General features: G+C 34.6%; 1 protein-coding gene across 1 annotated transcript in view; it reads right to left on the bottom strand.

Annotated features, from left to right (window-relative positions):
- LOC121378739 overlaps window positions 1–24,075 on the bottom strand; it is a 64,183-nt gene extending 40,108 nt beyond the window's left edge. Inside the window, exons 1-3 of the mRNA XM_041507030.1 lie at window positions 24,071–24,075; window positions 15,501–15,504; window positions 15,372–15,410 (exon numbers count right to left, since the gene is read on the bottom strand). Coding sequence (XP_041362964.1) covers window positions 15,372–15,405 — 34 coding nt within the window. The 5' untranslated portion in view covers window positions 15,406–15,410; window positions 15,501–15,504; window positions 24,071–24,075. The remainder of the gene's footprint in view (window positions 1–15,371; window positions 15,411–15,500; window positions 15,505–24,070) is intronic.
- Window positions 24,076–24,348: the final 273 nt, after the last annotated feature.

Genomic DNA, 24,348 nt, shown 5'->3' with positions numbered 1-24,348 from the left:
CAGAATCCCATCTGAATGTTGGATGACATATCAAGATGGCACTGAAAAGGGATGTGAGAGAATCCAATCTAACATTTGAAAATAAATATACATTTATATTATTTATAAAATATTTCTTTGCATATACTGTTCAGATATATTAGTGGGTTACATTGTTAAGACTATTGTTCTTCAATTTTTACGTTTTGCCGACAGTTTACAGATAGGGTGTGGAAGTGCTGTCATACTGTACCGGTGACATAAGAACAATAACTTTTTAAAACAATTATTTGAATTAAATGGGTCCAGGGAATTCCCATGGTATTCATGGATTTTTAACCTGTTGTTTATTTTTCTTTTTTTTTGGCAAAACATTAATACAGCAATTACCTGAAAATATTGAAATTTGGCCTCCAGGGACAGATTGCTGCCTAATTTCATTTGTTTAATGCTGTCACCAGAGCACTGATTAGTTTATCACTGGCTACTGGATGTAAAAAATTAAACTGATAATTAATTCTGACCCATAGTCTTCAGAGGAATTTTAGCTCTCTACATGTTTCAAAAGCAGCAAGTCATCTTTTATATGATCTTACCTCAGACTGGACAGAACATACCACAGCCTTTGATATTCACTTATATTTCACTTATACAGTGTTTTTTTAATAAAATATCAGTGAATCACTTATACTTCACTTATACAGCAATGTTTGTAAATATGAGTGAATCACTTATACTTCACTTATATTTCACTTATACTTCACTTATAGTGTTTTTTTGGTAAAATATGAGTGAATTACTTATACTTCACTTATACAGCAATGTTTGTAAATATCAGTGAATCACTTATACTTTAACTTATATTTTGCTTATACTTCACTTGAGCATTTTTAGTAAAATATCAGTGAATCACTTATACAGCAATTTTTGTAAATATCAGTGAATCACTTATACTTCACTTATACATGTACTTCACTTATACAGCATTTTTTGTAAAATATCAGTGAATCACTTATACTTCACTTATACAGCAATGTTTGTAAATATCAGTGAATCACTTATACATGTACTTCACTTATATTTCACTTATACAGCATTTTTTTTTAAATATCAGTGAATCACTTATACAGCAATGTTTGTAAATATCAGTGAATCACTTATACTTCACTTATACAGCATTTTTTTTTAAATATCAGTGAATCACTTATACTTCACTTATACAGCAATGTTTGTAAATATCAATTAATCACTTATACTTCACTTATACTTCACTTATACAACCTTTTTTGTAAAATATCAGTGAATCTCTTATATTTCACTTATACAGCAATGTTTGTAAATATCAGTGAATCACTTATACTTTACCTATACTTCACTTATATAGCAGTTTCTGTTAAATATCAGTGAATCACTTATACTTCATTTATATTTCACTTATACTTAACTTATAAGTCACTTATATATTTCAAACACTTCTGTTAAATATAAGCAAATGACTTACACTTCACTTATATATATGGTTAACACTTCACTTATATGTCACATATACTTTGTATAAGTGATACATGTACCTCATTTGCATACAAAATCCTAATCGTTTACTTATAAGTCACTTATACTTGAAAAGTATTAACGACTTATACAGGTGATGCGCCAGTTCCGGATCACTTCCGGATCACTTCCGGATCACCTGTAGTTACCGATCAGTCTGTCGGTACAGTGAAACCCCTCAACACCGGACCCCCTCTAAACCGGAATCCCCTCAAAACCGGACGTTTTCCGCGGTCCCGTGATTTACACATCTTTTAAAACTATATGTTACCCCTCTAAACCGGAAACCCCTCTAAATTGAACACCGGACAAACAATTCGGTCCCAATGTGTCAACTTAGTGTAAATCCTACCCCTGAAAACCGGACGATCAAACCGATACCAATCAAGATGGCGCCCACCTGTCTGTGAACACCGATGGCTAGTGCAATATGCGCATGCTCGAGATCGCTGTTATCAGTGTAATCACCGCTGCATACAGTACAGGTACCGCTCAGCAGGAAAGATTAGCAACTTGACAATAAACAATTAAAAGGACTGATCGCAAGCTTTGGTATGGAGTTAAGTACTGTAAACACATTGATTGTGTTGTAATTATGGTTAACATTAGCGGAGTTCGGGTTTGGGTTAGATGTCTTTATTAAGTTACGAGTGTGTTTTAAGGTCTTAAATGTGATCCTTCACAAACATGTCTCATGATTTGCTTCAAAGATTGACACAAATAACAGGGAATTTAATTTGCTGCCTTCCTATTGTGTGAATGTGTTGGGGTTTTTTTAAACGTTTGTTTAGCGAAATAAAGAGTAAGCAAAAGTATATGTTGGCTTTGCGTAGTCGAATAGATGTTAGCAGTGTTTCATTTTCATGTCGATTTTCAACATGACGGAACGTCCAGTTAAACGTCGCCGTGTTGAACTCTCGCTCGATGATAAACTCAAAATAATTAAAAGTTTCGAAAGTGTACCTAAACCAACGTTAAGATCTTTGAGTGAAAAGTTTAGTATTGGCAAATCAACAGTTGGAGATATCATAAAAAAACGAGGTTTATAAGGCAGATATTGAAAAGAATATTAGCGGGAATAAACGGCGGTTTAATAACGCATGTAAATTTGATAAGCTCAATGAACTGGTATGGCAGTGGTTCTGTCAAGCTCGCGCTAAATACATTTCCGTCCAGGCAGACCCCTGAAAACCGGACACCTCTGAAAACCGGACATTTTACTTGGTCCCATTGATGTCCGGTATTGAGGGGTTTCACTGTATATTCAATTTTTAGTCATTTCTATGTAAATTTCATTAAACAAATATTCTAACAAACAAATAATACATGTTTCTTGAAATTGTACGTAAAATAACTGTCACAGTATATAGTTTTGGTTTTATTTTGGACAGCGATACATAACCACTATTAAAACTTTACACGAGGAGACGACATGAAAAAAATAAGACGTTTAAAAAGAGAGATGAAGTTTTTGATGTTTTTCTTTTTATATCCTTTGAAATTTTATAGTACGAGTAGGGGAAACATATATAGATTGTGCACGACTAGTTTTATGAAAAGTGATGCTGCAAACGACTTACTGTAACTCCTCAAAGGGGACACACTTGATACGCCAGTTGCGGATCACTCACAAAACGGAAGTATTTACGTTGTAACTGCCGCTGGATGGGGCGATGAACGCAGGGTTTATCTCAAGACTCAAAAACGTTGCACACGGTTGAATTTTTTTCTCCCACTTTTCCCCCCTTCCTTTATAACAAATAATGATGATGATGATAATAATAATAATTATTATTATTATTATTATTATTTTCTTCTTAAACCTCTCTTGATTCGTCATTTTAACCACTAGTTCATAATAATTCGACTCTGTCTCGGGGCCCATGTCATAGTAGCCCTAGACTGTTCGTCCCATGGCCAGTCATCCTCTACAAAATATTATATTAATCGTTGTAGTTCCACCTATTTTTCTTGTATTATTTTTGTTTTCTACAGGTAATGACAATATGTATATAATGTAAAGACACGTATTTTATAAACTGAAACTACGATTTTAAGTGTTCGTCCACTTGTCTTTCACGTTATATTTGCAGGCCTACATGTAATTAGCCATTCGTACAAATACCAGCCGCAGTCATTCACAAATATGGCTAATATAAAGAAACTGTAGTTTTTTAAAATTACTTTTTCATTTAATTCGGGCAAAAATCAGTCTGCCCTGCCCCCTACAAAAATAGGAGCCAGTATGACCTGTTAGATCGCCAGTCTAGAATCGCTAAAATCGCTGCACACGTGTCTTGTATGGAGACTTAACCAGAAAAGGGCAAATGGAACAACACGTCAAAAATAATAATTAATAATCCACTTTTGTGACTGTTTAGTGTGTGTCACTATATTAAAATGTATCATTATTAACAAGGGGTCTAACCGTCCTGATTCAAAATTATTTGTTTAATTTTAATATTTAAACAGGGGTGGATTAGCCTATATCCAGCTAAAAAAAAAACCACCCCCACCACGTAGACCCCCTATAAAAATTATAATTTCAAATTATAAACATTTACATATTGTTTCGGACCCCCACCTAAAGCATAATTCGCCCCTGTATTATGATAAATACTAAACAGTCCCAAAGTTGATATTTTGCTGATATGTCATTTCTTTCTATTTTCAAGCCTTTGTTCCTTTCAGTTTTAAAAGTCATCAATATAATAATAATAATATTTATTATTATTATTATTATTATTGATATATATGATAATAAATGAAAACAATTATTTATTATTAGTAATAATAATATTTATTATTATTATTATATACCAGAATGCCAGAAATCAAATATAATTCAACTTGTTGAAACAATGAAAGTACACAACGAAAATAATAAGGATCGCGCACCTTTACTTTTGACACACGCCCCGTATATCTGACGTCATGGGACGCCATCGTTGATTTTCAATCGATTTTAGAAATTGCTAATTAGGGGCGTAATCAGGGGGGTGGGAACCCTATGGAGTTGCAAATGATCATAAAATATGTCCGGCAGGATCCACGAACGTGCTGAAAGTGCTAACATGTTGGAAATAGTGTTTTTGAAGGCGTAAGCCTCTATTTTTCGAAAGTGATCCGGAACTGGACAAAGTGATCCGCAACTGGCGTAAGTACACCAGCTCGAACAACACTGTTTTTTGTGCCAAATGTTTACCTAAATTTACATTTTATTTCACTGTTTATTTATATGGTTGATTATCTTTATTACCAAGAATTTCTTTTAAAGTCATACGCGCGCATGTTGACAGAATTCACAATTTTGTTTGAAGTGATCCGGAACTGGCGCATCACCTGTACTTCACCTATAAGTGAAAAATATAAGTCATTTCGGTAAGGAGTTGTTTTGACGCCTACTTATAACTGATGCCTTGTATTATCAAGACTTTTTGCCACCAGCTGAAGTATAAACTAAACCATAACTTAATCGCAGTTTATTTCCTTCTAGGCTATCTATGCAAATTGTCAGATTATTGTTGACAAAATTATTATCTATTATTACGTTAAAGAAATGTATAAATTGATGAATGTTTTCAATGTTAAAAATATTAATCTTTCTTACAAATTATTTTTAATTAAATCTCTCTCATCGTTTAGTATTGCTTTGCGCAATATCCTCACTCAAAATGGCATCTGATCGTGTCATGTGATAACACAAACACACATGGCGATCCCCTGTCAAGGATAATTGGCTTACGGCATTTACAAGTTTATTGTTATCAATAAAAACCACTATTGTTTTGGAATAAAGGCAAGTTTTGTTAAGATTGTTCAAAATGACACCTATTAAAGATGGTTACAGCCATTTTAAGTATTAAAATATGCAATATCGATCTTCAGGATCGTACGATAAGCAGACAGTTTCGACACTACTCACTAGTGCAGGACGCACATTAAAATAGTTTTAAGAATCACATTTTCTTTCTACATCCATTCGGACGAAGTTCTACATGTGAAAACCATATGAAGTGTTTCAATAATATTTGGCCTAAAATAATAATAATAATAATAATTTTAAAAAGAAATACTATTGTGTGTTCCTAGAATCGAACTAAACAAGTTATGTAGGTATTATAGGTCGGGTTTTTGGTGGTGGTTAGATGTAAAAAGAAAAATGCATACCATATTTACCCATCCTTTGAGGCCATACATAAAAATAGTTTGTTTTGTCCATTTCTGACCAGTAGTTTCAAATGTGGGTAGGTACATGTAGGTAGGGATTCTATATATTTCACAGTATATTGCTCATATTTTTAAAAAAACAACATGTTTAAATAAAAATATATGATTTTGAGTTTTTTCTCTTTTTTCTCTCTTTTTTTTCAAGTTATGGGGCTACCAATTTTTATTGAGGGCTACTAGATTTTATAACCTGGTAGCCCACCGGGCTACCACTGAAAAAACTTAAGGTCAAGGCCTGAGATACATGTACCATTAATTCCTGTCCAAGTGTGTTCTTTGCAAAATTGAACACCCACTTCCTGCTGGCATATTTGGGAGCTAATTAGACAGGTCAAGATATTATTTTTAATTCCATACCTAAATTCCCAACTCTAAATATTCTAATGTTAAGTGTAAAACCAGTACATAAATATATAAATAAATACTTCAATACATGTATACAGACAGTAGCAGAGTTCACAATGACTGTATTTAGGTTTTGTACAATTTATTACTTAAAGACATGTTTGTTGGGTAAAAGATTCATCCCCTACCCCATGTAGCACACGTAACGATACGTGTGTTACACAGTTCAATAATTAAAGGCTGCATTGTATAATAACTTGCAGCTTTTGCAAACCAAAAATGGTCAAATTTGTTTCATATTGGTATTCTAACTTTTAACCTGAAAAAAAACATTTTAAATGATTCAATATTTTACTAGTTATGAAAACTTCTTCGTTATTTGCGTTACGTGTGTTACATGCAAAATAGTGTTACTTTTGTATTGTTTTTCAAATAAACCGTTATATGAAGAGAAAAGAAAGAGGTGGTAAATCTTGAGACACCCAATTGTCTGTCAAATGACTATATACCGACTCATTTTGGTATATTAACTAACAACATTTTAAGCAAAGAACAAATGTATTTTTAAATAGCGGCACACACAAAATTATCTCACTGTTTATGATTTGTTTGTTAATTAACATAAATATACATGTACATATCCAAAATATTAAAAAAGCACTTTTTGAATTTATAAGATGAATTTTAATTATTGCATCCCAGGATGAGTTTGCGTGGAAATGAACCATTTACAAAAATAGAGAGAAGTCCTATATATCGATATGATATGCAAGTATCACATATTTTTTATAACGTACATGATTGTACCCAACATAAAGTTCAGTAAATTTCCTAGAAGTTATACAATATCAATAAAGTTAGACCAAACATCAAATTAGGATCGTATCGGGTACGTTGCATGGGTCACAATCAACACCACTATTTCTCTTCCTATTTCTATTAATAAACTAAATACTGAAAACTAAATCATGTTTATTATTACCTTTAAAAAAACAACATCTGTAGCAATACTAAATGTTTAGTTATTTATTTTACTATCATTTGCAAGCAGATTTACTGTCGCCTGCATGCACACATTGGGGTATGGTAACATTTCATTTTTATACCCTTATTTATACGTCATGATGTCATTGCATAAGCTGGTCTAGAGATTAGCAACTTATTATGGCATGCTGAGGTATTGTGGATCAATTCTCGAAAGGGTGGTCCCACCCAATATTTTAACTACGATTATTATTATATATATATGCATTTGTGTGTGTGTGTGTAATAATTATCGAATTAATAATATTATCTGTTCACTTTAATTACTCACTTCACATCATTTGAATAGGAGTTGGGTTTCTTTCCTACAGATGTATATTTTAATTTTACAAAATCTTGAAGTACTCTTTGAGGAACATTTTGGAATTTAAAATACAGGGTGCAATTTGTTTTGAAAATTTTGATTTTAAAGCAGTTTTTCCTACTGGATGGAGAATTGAATAGCAACTACTGGAATATGATTAGCACTTTTATAAAATGAATAAAAATTAATAAAACACAAGCTTTTCTTCTTCTAAAGTTGTTTAACTACTAATTGATCGGCCAATGGGAGTTGATTTGTATATCGATCCAAAGTGAGAAATTGGGGTGATTTCAGCGTGCATGCCTTCTTGTGGGGTTCCAATTGGGCATGTTTTACGACATTGTCCTTTTTCATTGCCGTTCTCGTCATACTTTCAATGGAAGCCTGTGAAAAATTCCTTATTTGTTTCATCTTTCCGACGTACTCGGTGCATATGGAATTTTGATTACATGTTTTCTATCTCAATGGGAGCATTTGTATTCAGCCCTCGAAATTTGCGGCGGCAATCGGCAATGCCGCCGCAAAAGCTATTACAAAATTAATTTGCATTTCAATGCCATTGAAAATCTGAGATTGGTGAAAAGTCCGTAGGCATTTCATTCTGAACTGTCTGTCCGATTACTGATCCCAGAAAAAAGCACTTATAATCGAGTGTGGCCCAATTTCCCCCATATTCCGGTATAGAAGCTTATATATATGGAAGTAAAGTCTCACGAGAATGACACTAAGGAAACGGTACTTCAACACGAGTTCAATGATCAGCAGACGAAAAGCGGAAATCTTTGCCAACCGTTTGGTAGTCAGGAATTGCTAAAAAAATACATAGGTTGGTCTCTGACTGTAATGAGAGCGTATTTATGTCCAAATGTCCGTCTAGCTCTCTTAAAGTCAGAGTACTCGGGCTATATGTAGGGGTACCGATTTCCCACGATCACGGAATCGCGGTATTGCAAATCTTAAACGGAATTTGTATTTTTCCGAGTTGTCAAACAAAATGCCAACTTTTGTGGTCAAATAATAGATTTATTTATTTATTAATATACATACATTGTTTTTCTGCTTAATTGATCATTTGAACCATTAAGGCACAACAAATGACGTTACTCTACGACAAAATGTAAACACACGTTTCCGAACATTGATGGCCGCCATTTTGTTTTTATTACTTGGCTCGGTTCGGTTTTATTCGGTTAGGTAAATTCCTAGGCTGCGTTCGATTGAGTGCTCGCCTGTAAATCGATGAAAAAGTTCATGCACGCACTTAAATTAATCAAATACGCTTCATCTTTTCACCAAACATTGAAGACGGGAGTACCAAATTCTTAAAGGTAAACATAATTTTTTTTTTAAACTATGTATACTAGACTAGATAAAGTACAGTTCCTTTAGGATAAGGGGAACTGCATGGCCCAAACTTTATCCACATTCTTTCTTCATTTATATATATATATATTATATATTACAAATTCCACTAATTTTAATTACAAATTTTACTGAACCTTTTTATTTTTAAGACATAACTATTTGTTACACCAAAATTATGTCTGGCCCAAACTTTATCCACATTCTTTCTTCATTTATATATATATATATTATATATTACAAATTCCACTAATTTTAATTACAAATTTTACTGAACCTTTTTATTTTTAAGACATAACTATTTGTTACACCAAAATTATGTCTGGCCCAAACTTTATCCACATTCTTTCTTCATTTATATATATATATATTATATATTACAAATTCCACTAATTTTAATTACAAATTTTACTGAACCTTTTTATTTTTAAGACATAACTATTTGTTACACCAAAATTATGTCTGGGATTAAGCAAGGGTACATTTTTTTTGGGGTGGGGGGGGGGGGGGGGGGGGGGGGGTGGTTTCTTTGGTTTGTCTCGGTCTCAAAATTCATTATTTAATTGAAATTTATTACCAACAATACCTCTTCTTCTTTTTCTATCACAGAACTTTTATTGGCATTTTACAAAACAAATATGGACCAAAATTTTAATATTAAAACTATTTGACCAAATTAATACATCAAAGTTTATTTTTATACATAATTCATTCAGTCTATACATTTGCCTATATTTTTTCCCAATAGGTTCTCTTATGCATACTCTAACCCAATAACTGATCTGCTGGCAGGGTCAAGGATTTTTATTAAAGTGACCACAAATAAAATTCATTCTTCCCGTGTTATTATTGTAACTGTGTTTTTAAATTCATAACATTCATGATATCCCCCCCCCCCTTGTTCAACACATGCATGTTAATTATAGTTATTAATTAATTTGAATACATATTTTATAATCAATTAAAAAGACATTCCCCTCCCAAAATTCTAAGTTCTTATAATGTATATTTCACAAAATTATTTATATTTTTCCCAATGTGCTGAGAATGTATTAAAATTACCTAATAATGACCTCAGTTTCATGTCTCTTTGGTTCCATTTTGATTTTAATTGATATTTATATGTCTGTCTTTTCAAAATACCTGAATGTAGCAGTAATCTTTGGATCCTGATGAAAGATGACTGAATCAATGAAAATTTGGCTTCACCCTTTATATAGAATAGCTGTCGTATTTGTACTATTGTATTAAATAAATATATCAATCTACTTCTTTATATCAAGGAAGAATGTTTATTAAATACCACTGAAAATGCATAGCAGTCCAAAAGCCTTACCTGACTATTTCTGAAGATATAAAACAGAGTTTTAGTTTAGTAAATGGAAAATACATTTTTTAAGCAGAATTGGCAATTTTCATAAGCGGAATTGGCAATTTTTATAAGCGAAAAATCAACACCCCTATATATGATGGGTCTAGTAGTGCCAAAACTGTGGACAAAAAAGAACTCTGTTATAAAAACATGCAAAAATGGTACGCCATCATTTCAAGTATTATCACTTGAAGAACCAGAAAACACAAATGCTGTTGGTCTTAAATCTGCATTAGAAAACAGCATTAACAAACCGGGGGTTTTGTTTGAAAGATATCAAAAACAAATAGGTAATGGAAATGATGATGTATCCGTTAATAATGCCCTATATAAGCTAGAAACATTAGAGCTGGGTGAACACCTTGTGCCAATCACAAAATGGAACTTGGGATAACAGTCAGTTTCAAGAAATCTGAACTTAATGGAGATTGTAAAAGAGACTTGCATAATATTTTCTATTTCTTTAAACGTGCCAACCTCAAGTGGCGTTTGTTAAAAAGACAGGCCCTACATATGGGTTGCAAGCTTCTTTGATATAAAAGACCCACAGGTACAAGGTGGGTAGCTCATCAAGTTGATTTGTCAAACAATTACCTACAAAATTTGCATATTGTCATTGGATTCTGCAACCATACAATAAAACAATGAAAAATTCTGTGCACACTCTTAAAGGGTTTTTGAAAAATGTATGTAAACTGGAAAGGTTATTATTTCTTGCAGCCAGGAAAGATGTGTTAGCATATCTTTCGCCTTTCTCACAGAAATTAGAGAAACGATCACTACTGGCCCCTGAGGCAATTACATCGATGAAATCTGCCACTGACACAATTTGTACTCTTCACCAGCTAGTGTTGAAGGAAGGATCTGCTGCATTATACCAAGAAACTTATTTTCCTACCAACTCGCTAAACTCTGTTGGTCACATTTGTCTCATGATAAAAATCTGTTTGTGTTTGGCAAAACCCGAAGCTCTGATGATTCCACCTCTGAATTAGGTATTTGTCCGATGTCATTCCATGGGTATTCTATGACCGGCACATTAGAGTTTGCCTTGGCTGTTGTGACAAAAGAGATCCAGTCCATTTTGCTGGTTACAGCTGACAACATCAAGACATGCTTTGCTGAATTTACTGACAACACACTGCTCTTGGCAATGGCCACCGTCTTGGATACAAAGACATACTGTCACAAAAATTCATCTGTATATTGGCATATATCATATATACTCTTCAAAAGAAGAAACGCAAAACCACATTGTCGTAACATTTGGAGAATTGATTTAATTATTGAATGGTGAGTCCGATAATTACCAAATGTTGCAGGATTGTTCACAATTCACTCTAGTCCATTGTGAGTAAGTGATAGGACACACCACCAAGGTCAAGGTCATCTGGAGTCAATACCGGGTGTGGCCTCCGCGTGTGTTGACAACTGCCTGGCACCGCCTGCCCATTGAAGCAACCAGAGTACGGATGACGTCCCGGGGGATGGTGGCCCACTCGGTCTGCAAGGCTGCTGCCAGCTCGGGCAGGGTCTGGGGCTGTGGTTGTCGCTGTAAATGCTCAATTGGGTTCAAATCCGGTGATATCGATGGCCAAGGAAGGACATTAATGTTGTTGTTCTGTAGGAAAGTCGTTGTGAGACGTGCTGTGTGAGGCCTGGCGTTGTCATGTTGGAACACTGTGTTGGCGTTGGCCATAACTGGAACGATGTGTGGCCGGAGGATCAATGTAGCCCTGTGCATTTAGGTTGCCCTGCACGTGGACCAGGTCAGTTCTGCCAGTGTGTGAGATGGCTTGACACTACCCCCGCCGAATCTGTCCACTTCCTGCACGCAGTTTGCCGCATAACGTTCACCACGACGCCTATACACGCGACATCTTCCATCATGACGTCGGAGCAGAAATCGGGACTTCACTGAACCACACCTGTCTCCATCGCAGTCCATTGTCGATGAATCTGGCACCACTGCAGTCGGAGTCGACGGTGTTGTGGTGTTAAGATGACACCTCGAACTGGAGTCTGGCACGAATTCCTACCTCATAGGCGGTTGTACGGTCTGGTCGGATATCCTGCGCAAACCTGGTATTGCTGCGGCTGTGGAGGTGGCAGTAGTCAATCGTTCCCGAAGGTGGCGTACCCGGATGTAGCGGTCCTGCCCGGGGTAGTGACCCGTGGTCGACCGGATCTAGGGAGGTCACGTGTTGATCCATGTTGCTGGTAACGGTCCCACAGTCTGGAGATGGTGCTTGGGGACACATGGAATGCCCTGGCAGGCCGATGGCATTGTTTCTCTGCGGTTCACTGAGACGTGGCATGTCCTGGATTGTCAACTGTCGGCCAGATACAGAGGCCAGGCAAGCGAACACCCTGCACTTTTATACTGTCGGTGTTCATGTTGCACGTGCAGACAACGCACGTGCAGTGGTGACATGGTTTGCACGTGGCTGCGTTTTTGCGAATATTCACATTTTGGAACTTTATTGTACAGTAGCTGTGTTTTATCGAATGTAACCGTGGGAATGTGTTTGGGACATGCAATGACCTTATATTCACAAAGCATGAACCGGTAGGAAACATAAAATCGGAGTTATAACCCATTTGTACCCTTTTGCGTTTCTTTTTTTGAAGAGTGTATATACACATGTATGTACAAGTCATAGCTAAGCATTTCTTATCTCTGTTGGAGAGTAATGGTTGTGAATTGGCATGTCTACAGCAGCAGTTTCAAATTTTGTTCATTCATGTAACAACCTTCTTGAAAGCTAGCTGCTTCTCCTTCAAATGTATGGCCACAGCTGTTCCTATGTCAGTCCGAATTGTGCATCAAGAACATTCTTCATATTGTAGAAATATGCATTGTTGTACCAATTTCAAGCGCTGAAATTGAGCGAGTTTTCAGCACCTTTGTCAAAGTTGTAAATAAGAAAGACAATCTCTTAAGAACAAAAACATTGAGGATTTTGCTGATAATTTGGGGAAACTGTCAGTCCTATTCAGCATGCGATGTCATGGAATTGCACTCAGAGTATTCTTTAAAAATGTAACAATTCCTATCCCAAGTCAGCTGTTGTGGCATATTTTACATAACAATGAATTTGACAAGGTGGAAAATGAAGGTGTTCATGATCCAGATGTTTAGTTTTTCGCGTACAACTAACGATAAATTTACCTATAGATGCAAAGGCCTAACTAGTCGGGATTGTTGACGTTTAACATGCTTCTGTTACTAAAATAAATTAATGTATAAACTTATTATCATTCATTACATGTTTTTATTATTTTTTAATAACATATTTTCATTGTTGTTGTTTTTCTATTTACCCTATGTCGCAGAGGACGGTCAAGTGTTCTCGTTACCCGAGTTTGGTAAATCATTTTGACACTGCGGTTATTCGGGGAATGCCCGTCACGTGACTAAAAATAATACGTCACACCTCTGCTCTCCAAACTGCCGTTATTTTTCTCAGAATTATGGACCATACCCATAATTCAATTATTTTTATAAAGTATCAATAATAAGTGTGATATGGTGGTTATGTAGATGGTTCAATAAATTACTTTTAGGTACAAATCAAATGTATATATTGTCATATAATACCTCGTTGGGTCAATAATTAGGTCAACCATCTGTGAGAGAGCGCGTTTAAAGACACAACTATTTACAAGACAGTATTTATGAATTTAATTACAAGGCAGTATGTGACGAAAATAAATATTATTTAAACCAAAAGTAAGGTAGCCGATTGATAATTACTAGTAACACGTTGAAACCTGGTAGATATTATCACAATGTTTTTATTTAACTTTTAATGAGTACTGCGATTTAAATGCATATCTTAGCAGTGCCATTAAAATATTAATTTGTTTAATAAAATTATTGGGTACGGAATTTGCTAATGATAGTTAATAGTTCACTGTTTTAGTGGAACCGCGGACACAAACAGTTGTAATTACTAGTTAACAACTCGGAATTACCCCTTCACGACTTCATTCGAATGCGGTCCTAATAAGAATTATGACATTATAGTAATATGTGCCGTAAATTGGCACTAAAAGCACGTGGTTTATATATTAGCTGGCTACTAAATAAAAGTGGCTGGCGACTAAAATATTATACATTACTGGAAGGAAAGAGTAAATTTGAACTTGCTTCGTAGAGCACTGAATATAGGTAGCAGCTCTATAAATGTATCTTCTTTAGTGTCTTCCTAAACAATGTAATTCATCTTTAATATACCTGTATATGAAAAGATTAAGTACTATATCTTTTTAGCAGAAAAGTTAAGTATTCTGTTCTCAGGGGTGGATTTAGAAAGGGTTAATTAGCACCACCCACCATTCTAATATTAAAAATGTTAAACATAACATTTTATGCAAAGTCTGCAATAGCTAATGAAATTTACCAGTTGCCTTCTTATTTTGTCAAGTGTGATGTAAGATTTTGTAAAATGAGGTTCAGCGATGCACTAATATAACTGGAATATTAGTACTACAAGTATGAATGAGCGTAAACAGACAATATTACAGGTATTCGAGTGATATTTGCCACTGAAAAATGGTGGGTGGTGCTAATTAACCCTTTCTAAATCCACCCCTGAGAACAGAATACTTAACTTTTCTGCTAAAAAGATTATTAACAGTCACTAAAAACAAAATGTAGTAAAACTCAGAGAACTTTGGCAACTTTCAAATCTGATAGAAAAATGTCTGTCGATCGTGCGAATATGTATATAACACACGTAACACAGTCAAATCTAAGCCATTACAAATATGTTTGAAATTTAGCCAGTTTCTTGTTTTATTTTAAGAAGTACTAAAGTAGGATTATTACTAATCAGTAGGTTATAACAGCAGCCCTTTCATAGATTTTTAATTTACACACATTTTCACCTAAAGTGAGTCTAAAGTGTAATACACCAGGGTCTCTAGCTGCGGAGGGTAAAATGGGCATGGCGCCATACTCTTATCTCTTGACAAAATTAATGACTCTTATCACCCTGTGTCAACATTGGAAATATTCAATTGCATATAGCACCATACCCAAAAATTTCTTTTCGGCAGAAACACTGCTTTTGTAACATGGCATGAGCCTATACAGACTTCTTACTCACTCAACAGTAACTATACAAATCAGTAAAATAAAAAAATATTAAAAAAATTAATACTTCACAAATGACTTACCTACTAAGATGACCAACGCTAGCATTGCATTCATCGTATCTGGAAGTATATGAATTACAAAGCTATATATGTAATTCATGCCACAGAACTAAAACCAAACTATATAGAGCCAGAATGTAAACTAACTACAAGACTGGATTTGTCATAGTAACTGTGTAAACACAATATAGTGTCAGCTGTGATACAATTAAGGGCTATTTACAAAAAGAGGCAAATAATGGTAAAAACATTGCAGCTGCCATCTTTTCCACAAAACAGCATACAATATGTAAATAAACAGGGATGCATATAAAAAATCATCATCACTTGATGCTCTGGATATATTTGGCCATGTAGATGCATTAGAAAAGCTTATGATTAAAATTATATAGGCCTACACAAATTGTCCACTTCCATTATGTATAAAAGCATGTTATTGTTTTGGATAGCAATTAAACTCCCTAAAATATTAAATTGTGTTTGCCTTTAAACTGCAAAATGGAGCAAATTTACTATCAGGCTAAACTACAAAAAAAATGCAAATACCACAATACCGTAGAACCCGCGATACCGTGAGAAACGAACATACATTAAAGCTGCAATGTCTGGAATATTTTTATTATTTAAGCATTTAGAATAGATGATCCAGTTCTGTTTGGTACATAAAAGGCCCACCACATCGCTATAGTTTCGCAATGCTCGCTTATCTACATTATCTAGTTCAACTGCAAACCCAATGGCCAGCTCGTTTTTCTTCAATTAGCGGGACACCAGTAGAACTGGGAAATTACTCGATTTGTGCAGGCGCTGAGCTTCTCACGTGATTTTTAACAAATTTAACTGTCTTGATTGAGGGGTCGTCTCATACCTCTAAAATAGTTTTATATCGATAGAAGTATGGTACAATAACTTTCCAGGGGTCGGTGGGGGATTTGCCTTGAAATTTTGACATTGACCAACGGTTGGCATACGTGTTACATGTAAGGGGGTGTTAATAATTATGTAGAGGGTAGAGGAAGAGGGCGGTATGTTCGATATACGTAACATTTATGAAGACTATACAGGGTTAGATCTTCACAAATGTTTCAGGGTGTTAACGGGACTACCTGGCTTTCATTTCAGATAGTCCCTTGAAGTTTCAGGTGGTCCATATTTTGTAATAATTTGGAGTTAAAATAACGCTACGGTTTGTTATTTTGATAATTTAGTACTGGGTAATTCATTATGCATGACATGCACTGTACATACTATTAATAATAATTATAATACATGTATATCAATTCATACTTACACATCGAATCAATATTCAGGCTGGAATGGACATTGGTATTATATCAAATTATGTTGCTTAAATATGAAGTGAGTTATATTTTAAAATGCCTTTATATTTTGCATCTAGTTATGACTGAATCAGATGGCATATCAAGAAATAAAAGTTTAAAACATCAACATTGTTTCAAACTTGTTTATTGAAATACAATGAGAAGTAGCCAATATTACACTGATATGAAAGATGAATTATAATGTCTATCAGTCCAAGCACAGACTGATAATCAAAGTACTACAAGTGGCACAAAATGATACATTTATTTACTTTCATTCATAAAACATTAGTACGTACATGTATTAAATGTGAGATATAATATGAATTAAAAGCTATATAATAGTCCAAGCACAGACTCGAAGTGACACAACATGCTACATTTGTTTAATTGTCTTCATAAAACAATAAGTACATCATGTATTAACTATAAGAGATGAATTAAAATTAATATCAGTGTCACAAAATGATACATTTATTTACTTGTGTGCATAAAACATTAATAATACATGTAATAACTTTCAAAATTTTTATCAGCCCAAGGACAGAAAGGAGTACATTTATTTACTGGTCTCCTTCCAGCAAAGCATCAAGAGCTGCAGTGTCGGTCTCTTCACAGTCTGAGTCTGTGTCAAAATCAGTCACCGCAGCTGCTGCAAGATCATCATGGGATTGCCCTGGTCGTGTATTAACATGACCAGTGTTGGGTCTCCTGGCCTTTATTCCACATTTATTCCACAAGGAAATCGATTCATCTGGATTGAATTCGTCAATACTGAGAGAGTGCAACTGAATTGTCAGCAAGTCTGACACCCTGTCAGACTGCAGTCATGATCGTAGCTGGGTTTTTATTGTCTTCATATGACTGAATCCACGTTCTGCGTCTGCAGAACTTGCAGGCAAAGCAAGGACAAGATCAATGAGTGCCAAGATGTTCGGATAGCAGTCAAAGTAAGACTCATTGACTGCCTGCCAGTCTAATTTTACAACTTGGTCCAATCTGTTGTACAACTCAGCTTTAAGCATGATTCAGCAGCGACCTGATCCGTTTGAACAGCCGATTGTTCAAGCATTGGCTTGAAATGCTGTAGCAAAACTGCTACTGCATTATCACCAAAGTCGTCTTCCATGTCATCAAGTATAAATGGCCACAATTTAAAGCTTCCAATTTGTGTAGCCTTGATGACATCGGAAGAGGCATCATCAAATCTCCCACCCAGGGAGGCTTTGAGACCGGAAATCACGTTGTTCCTGTCTGTGGCAATGTTGCTGACACCAACAAGCTCCTGCCCTTGGAAATCGTCCACATCACCTAAGCTTTGCTCATTTGGGGTGAGTTTAGCTTCATATTTCAGTATGGCACCGACTGTGGATTGAAGTGTAGCATACACATCAGCAATGGTCACTGTAGTGATCTGAGCCACCAGGGATAGCTTGCTGAGGATTGTAACGATATCCATCATAAAATGTGCAAACAAGACAATACTTTTTTTCTTCATGAGCTTCAAATACCCACTGGCTTTTGCCTTCTGGTCTGCCGAACCTCGCTGTTCCATCATCTGAGCCAGGTGTGTTGTAATGGCTTTGTATCCCTTGAGGAAAATCCCTAGCATCCTTTGGAGATGTGCCATCCAGCGAGTACCACCAACACGAGTACCGACGCCTCCGACAGCGACAACCACAGCCCCAGACCCTGCCCGAGCTGGCAGCAGCCTTGCAGGCCGAGTGGGCCACCATCCCCCGGGACGTCATCCGTACTCTGGTTGCTTCAATGGGCAGGCGGTGCCAGGCAGTTGTCAACACACGCGGAGGCCACACCTGGTATTGACTCCAGATGACCTTGACCTTGGTGGTGTGTCCTATCACTTACTCACAATGGACTAGAGTGAATTGTGAACAATCCTGCAACATTTGGTAATTATCGGACTCACCATTCAATAATTAAATCAATTCTCCAAATGTTACGACAATGTGGTTTTGCGTTTCTTCTTTTGAAGAGTATATGTACATCACTGTTTATTGTGAACAATATCTATAATGTTTAATAATAATTACTGGTAACACAAATTTAGAATTGCAGTTTCTTACATGTAGTGGCAAGTCACTTATTTTGCTATTTTTACATTTATTTATGATAAATAACTATACATTAGATGATTTCATACATAATCTTTCATAATTAACTCATTAAAAAAAATCAACATTACACTGTACTGCTAGTGGTTTTCCATGAATTCTTGGCTAAAATTGTAAAGTACATAAACAGTTTGCATCAGTTATTCAACAAAACAGCCAATCCTTTGTCATTGTGGAATTTAAATTAAAACTTGAGTATTTTATGGTTTATTGATTATTAACAAATAATTTTATGTGAAAAATAAAGACATATAACAGGGAAAACAAATTTCACTCCAGAGGTATAATTTTTTGTGGAATTGCCCTACATGTAGTGGCAAGTCACTTATTTTGCTATTTTTACATTTATGTATGATTAGATGATTTCATGCATAATCTTTCATAATTAACTCGGACAAATAAATCAACATTACACCGTACTGCCACAATGGTTTCCCATTAATTCTTGGCTAAAATTGTAAAGTACATAAACAGTTTGCATCAGTTAATCAACAAAACAGCCTTTGTCAATGTTGTGGAATTGCAACTCAAATTCAAAATGTGATTTCACGCAATTAACTTTTGGTCACCTAAAATGAATTTTGTAATGATATAATTCTTTTTTCTTTTTTATTCTAATTCTTAATCAAGCACATTTGAAGGAGGAAAAAGAAAGAGGTTGCCATGGAGAGGGAAAAGAAAAGAGAATAGTGAAAAATGGATGAAATGAAATCAAAAAAAAGAAAAAAAGAGAGACAGGACAGCATGATAAAAAAAAAAAAACACCCAGATTTTAAAGAAAGAATATGGGTTATTTACAATATCTGCCTTATCCCCATCGATTTCTTACGGAATATTTGGTTCGGTTCAGTCATTTGGTAATGTCATAAGAAAGTGAATGCAGTATACATGTATATACTGGAAAATTGAAAAAAAAAATCATTACACTTCCAATCAAGATTATGAAGACCTTAACAGGCACATCAAAGAAATATCAGTATTAAAAAAATACACTGTCTGAGGAAGGAAACACAAACATGACTGTACCTGTATGAAGTAATGACTTAATGTCCTGAACATTAGTGTTGGGAGGAAATCCTGTATGCTGGGTTTGGGTGTCTTCAAGTTACCAGGTGTGCGAATTTCAAATCCATCGGCCATGCTGATTTTCATAATGAACCATCAAAACTATTGGCAGCCACCAATATTCCTGACTATATTTTATTTATAGCCTACTGTAGTTGGAGGTTTTAATAGTTGTGATATCTGGAATAATCATGCAGCTTTAACACATTTATTTTTGATTAATTACTGAAAAAAACTATTTTTAAATGACAAAATTACCCGAACATCTATTTTCTTGCATTATTTTCTAATCCGGATGAATACAATATGTACATTAGATGTATTCCTACAATCTGTAATCCAGCATTTTATTTAGCTAGTAACATTAGGTAATACAGCTTTAACAATAAAATAAATTATCAACTTAATCCAAGGCAGATATAATCAGATCTGAAAAAATTGGTTCTGAATCTAGTATAAACTCAAAATGCTTTTCATGAGAGCTAACTAAGTGATTATTAAAAAAAAAAAATTATCTGGAGATCTAAGTATATGTTTAACAACCTTATTGTTATGTACAAATAAGAAGACAACAAATTTAATTATGTTTTTGGTAAAGTTTTTCTTAAAATTTACTTTAAATTTTGCATAAAACTACAAATTTGTCTAAAATATAACTTAGCACCCTATAAATATGTCAAAATGACAATAAAAATCAACTTCTTTACAAATTTGAGTTTTCAGAATTTCATACATAAAAAATTAACAATGTTAATGGAAACTAAAGACATTAACCCACTATTGGCACATGCTATTTTTAATATAAAAATAAATTGCTATTAAAATCTTAGTTCAGGTTGCTTATATATAATACCATATTTAAGAGCAGTTGTATATGGCAAGTCAAATACCATGTAAAAAGAAATTATTGAAATCTTTACAGTATGAATTATAGGCCAAAACCAACTTTTCTTCAGTGCTAACTTTGATTCAAACTCCATTCAGAGCCATGTACAGAGATTATTGTCAAGGTCAAGGTCATTGTGAACTTGCATGATCGAGTGATGGCTAATTTATCAACCAGTATAGTTTAATTAAATAAAATGACAAAATCATAATATTTTTTATTATGCACTGAATATGTGCTATAGGGTGTATACTACCAAATCAAATCCCATAGACGACAATAGTAACATATGTGGCTAAAACTCCTACCTGCAACGTATCAACCGACATAAACGCCACGGATATAAATACTACCACCCCTTACACTTAAAGTGAATCAGAAAAAAATGGGGGTCAAGCTGCTCGTTTCTGAGATAACGGGTAGCGTCTATGACTACCCTAGTTTCGCACAAAATTCGAGTACTTTTTTTTACAGGTACCCCATACATGTTTCAAGCACAAGGCTACTTGACACATTGGTACTAGATGAAATAAAATTGCAATTTTTTTTTACCCAGATGAAACTATTATTTTTTACAACCAACACACTCACATTTATAACCAATCACAGGACTTGTGGTGTTCACTTCTCTATCAAAAGTTCGGTGCACCTCGCACTTTGACCCAGCCGGAAGTTATTTGGTTTAGTACTACCTATACACATTGTAACCAAACGTGCAAAATGGAGACTGATTATTGAACAATGCATTACAAAATAAGCATTTCAACAGTTACGTAAAGATGCGATGTGTTAAAAACGTTATGGGGGAGGGGAGGGGTTGCTGGTCAAGACTTACTTACCGACAACATCTTTAAAACAAAGTGATTTTTTTAAAAGCATAAACTAAATACCGGCAACCATACATGGCCATAATTTCTATTAGATAAATTTTTAATCAATTATATATTTAAAATAATAAATTCAAAAGAAAAAAAAATGCAAACCGAATAATGTTGGTTAAATTGCACAACTGTGGCAGTGAAAAGTGGACGGGTGACAAAGTGTTACATAATTTTAGAAGGAATAGTGGTCTTAAAGTTACAAAATGTTATGTGGAGCAGGGTAAAAAGGAAACCTGCCAAAGTTTCCACTATGTAATTAGGCCGAAAAAATAAAATTACTTGTTTCCTATTACATGCTGGAAAAATATAGGGTAGGTATAGGTAGGAAAAACATTTTATTTTGGAAAATAATGGATAATTTATGGATATTAAATAAAGGTGTTGACTACCGGTATCCAAAATAACCTCTGCATGTATAGAAATGCATTATGCAAACCAACAATACCATTCATTAGAGTGTTTTCCCTAGAAATGAAGTAAGGCATGGTAAAGTGACGTTTTGGGGGCATATTTTATGTGCAGTTTTAAATATAAGGATTTTTTTTCCATTATACAATTTTCAAAAGGACAAAAACCGTACGGCCATTTTATTTTCTATATCTATTTCATAACTTAATCTAAAAAAAGGAAATATGTAGTACTATCCACATCGGTGTGTTTAAAGGCTTCTTTTTACATGGGCAACTTATAAATTTATAAAAGGCAAGGCATTTTGATTTTGAGGGCAACATGGTGCTAACCTATCTGTGGGAGAGTACATACAAAATACCTCTTGCTGTTTAATAATAGGCAGGTTTACTCTCATACTAACACTTAACTTCTGTACTGGTCCAGGACAGACTTGGTTGAACCTTAATTGGATAGAAACCAGTAAATAAGTTATAACAATTTCTTTTAATGAAAACTGAAAAGAAGGGTTCTATATTTATCTGTCCAACAATAACATTTTAAAAAAAATGTTATGAATATTATCTTTCCTAGTGTATCTAGAAATGGTAGACTTACCAATTTTATAATTTGCAATGTTAGTTTTATTCTGTATGCATCCAGTATTAAAGTACACACTTGGTTTGAAGCAATCAATTGGTCCAATGAATAGAAATGCAGTACAAATGCTCAGGATGCTCAAACGAATGTTGAAAAGTACAGTTTTTTTTATTTAACGACGCCACTAGAGCACATTGATTTTTATCTTTAATATCATCGGCTATTGGACGTCAAACACATGGTCATTCTGACACTGTTTTTAGCAGAAACCCGCGAAGTTCCCAGTGACCACTTATTTAATCATTTGATTTGGCAGTAAACTCCATCAGTATCGGTAAACATTCCCTCCCCTAGTTTATCAGAAGGTCACTAAATTTCTACAAGGCCAGTTTGTCGCTGGAGTAAATCATTAAATATAGTTATTATTATTATTATTATTATTATTATTAATCGGAACACCTCCCTACGCTAGATCGGAAAAGACCGCATGTATTCGTGAAAACTATTTTCCGACTCTTCGCCTGATATCTCACGAAAGTTTCCGAACTTCAATTTGAAGGGAAGTAACTCCATCAATCAATTGTTAGAAAAAAACATTTCGTGGCTAACGGATCGCCAATAAACTAAATTTGCGACAGTAAAACCACCGATATACGTCCGCAAATCGGAAAACACAGTAGGGTTATCCCCTAAATGACACCAAATTAGTGCTTGTGATAGTTTTGGAATGTTTTCGTGGAAATCGTTGTTATATTAAAAAAAAAACAATTTTGGATATACAAAAAGTTTTAGGGTCGGCAGGTTCAAATTAGGGTCGGTCGGGTAACCGGAAACAAACAATATTTTATGATACGCCTTATTGAATGGACACAAGCGTTGCGTTTGATCTGCTAACCCATTACGCATGTTTCTAAAATCGTTTAAATCGAATGCAGCCCCAGTTAGCGTTTTTCTTTTCTTTTTTCTTGCTGTGTTTAATGTGTAGATGTATGCGCTGTTTCTGCCCACCATGTAGAAGCACAGTGAAAACTTTCAAAGCGGCAAAATTTTAAAATATTACAATTCTTTAGAAAAACAAATGCTAATCAAGACGACGAGACAGGTGAAACAAGTACTTAAAAGTCAAATGAATTGAGGCCAATCTGAGAAATCTGCAGCTGAAACCGAAACAGAGCCAGCCAAAAAACGTAGAAAATTTAACGAAACTTCAGTTTCTGTGGCTTCAACATGACGACAATACTGACACAATGCACTATACCAATTGTAGAAAAATTAGCAAGCATGTAGCTGGCATAAATCAAATGAGGGGAGAGATTTTTTTTTTTGTATACCCACCACCCACAAAATAATATTTTAGTTAAACAGTTGGATATGTAGGGAAAAAATAGCAGTCATACGAGGCATAGAATTATAATTACAGTCCCTCCCACCTCACTCAAACAACAATAAATTTCTTAAGTTTCAATAGGAGGTATTGATATAAAAAATAAATTAAATACACATTTTAGTTGCACCCTTTATTTTTCATTTCATTTTCTTTACCGTTATACTGTTTAGCATATGTCCCTAAATGTTATTATGCTAATTGTCCACCAGATGGTGATGTCACATCAAGGTCAAGGTTATTTCAACAAGTTAACCTCATGCATACAAGCCGGGTGTCTTTTCAGGCAAGTATTTTTTTCTTTGTTTTTTCAATGTCACACTTATTATCTGTCTTTA

The sequence above is a fragment of the Gigantopelta aegis genome, chromosome 8, assembly GCF_016097555.1.
Source record: "Gigantopelta aegis isolate Gae_Host chromosome 8, Gae_host_genome, whole genome shotgun sequence".
Classification (NCBI taxonomy): Eukaryota; Metazoa; Mollusca; class Gastropoda; order Neomphalida; family Peltospiridae; genus Gigantopelta; species Gigantopelta aegis.
This window is presented reverse-complemented; position numbering and strand designations above follow the sequence as displayed.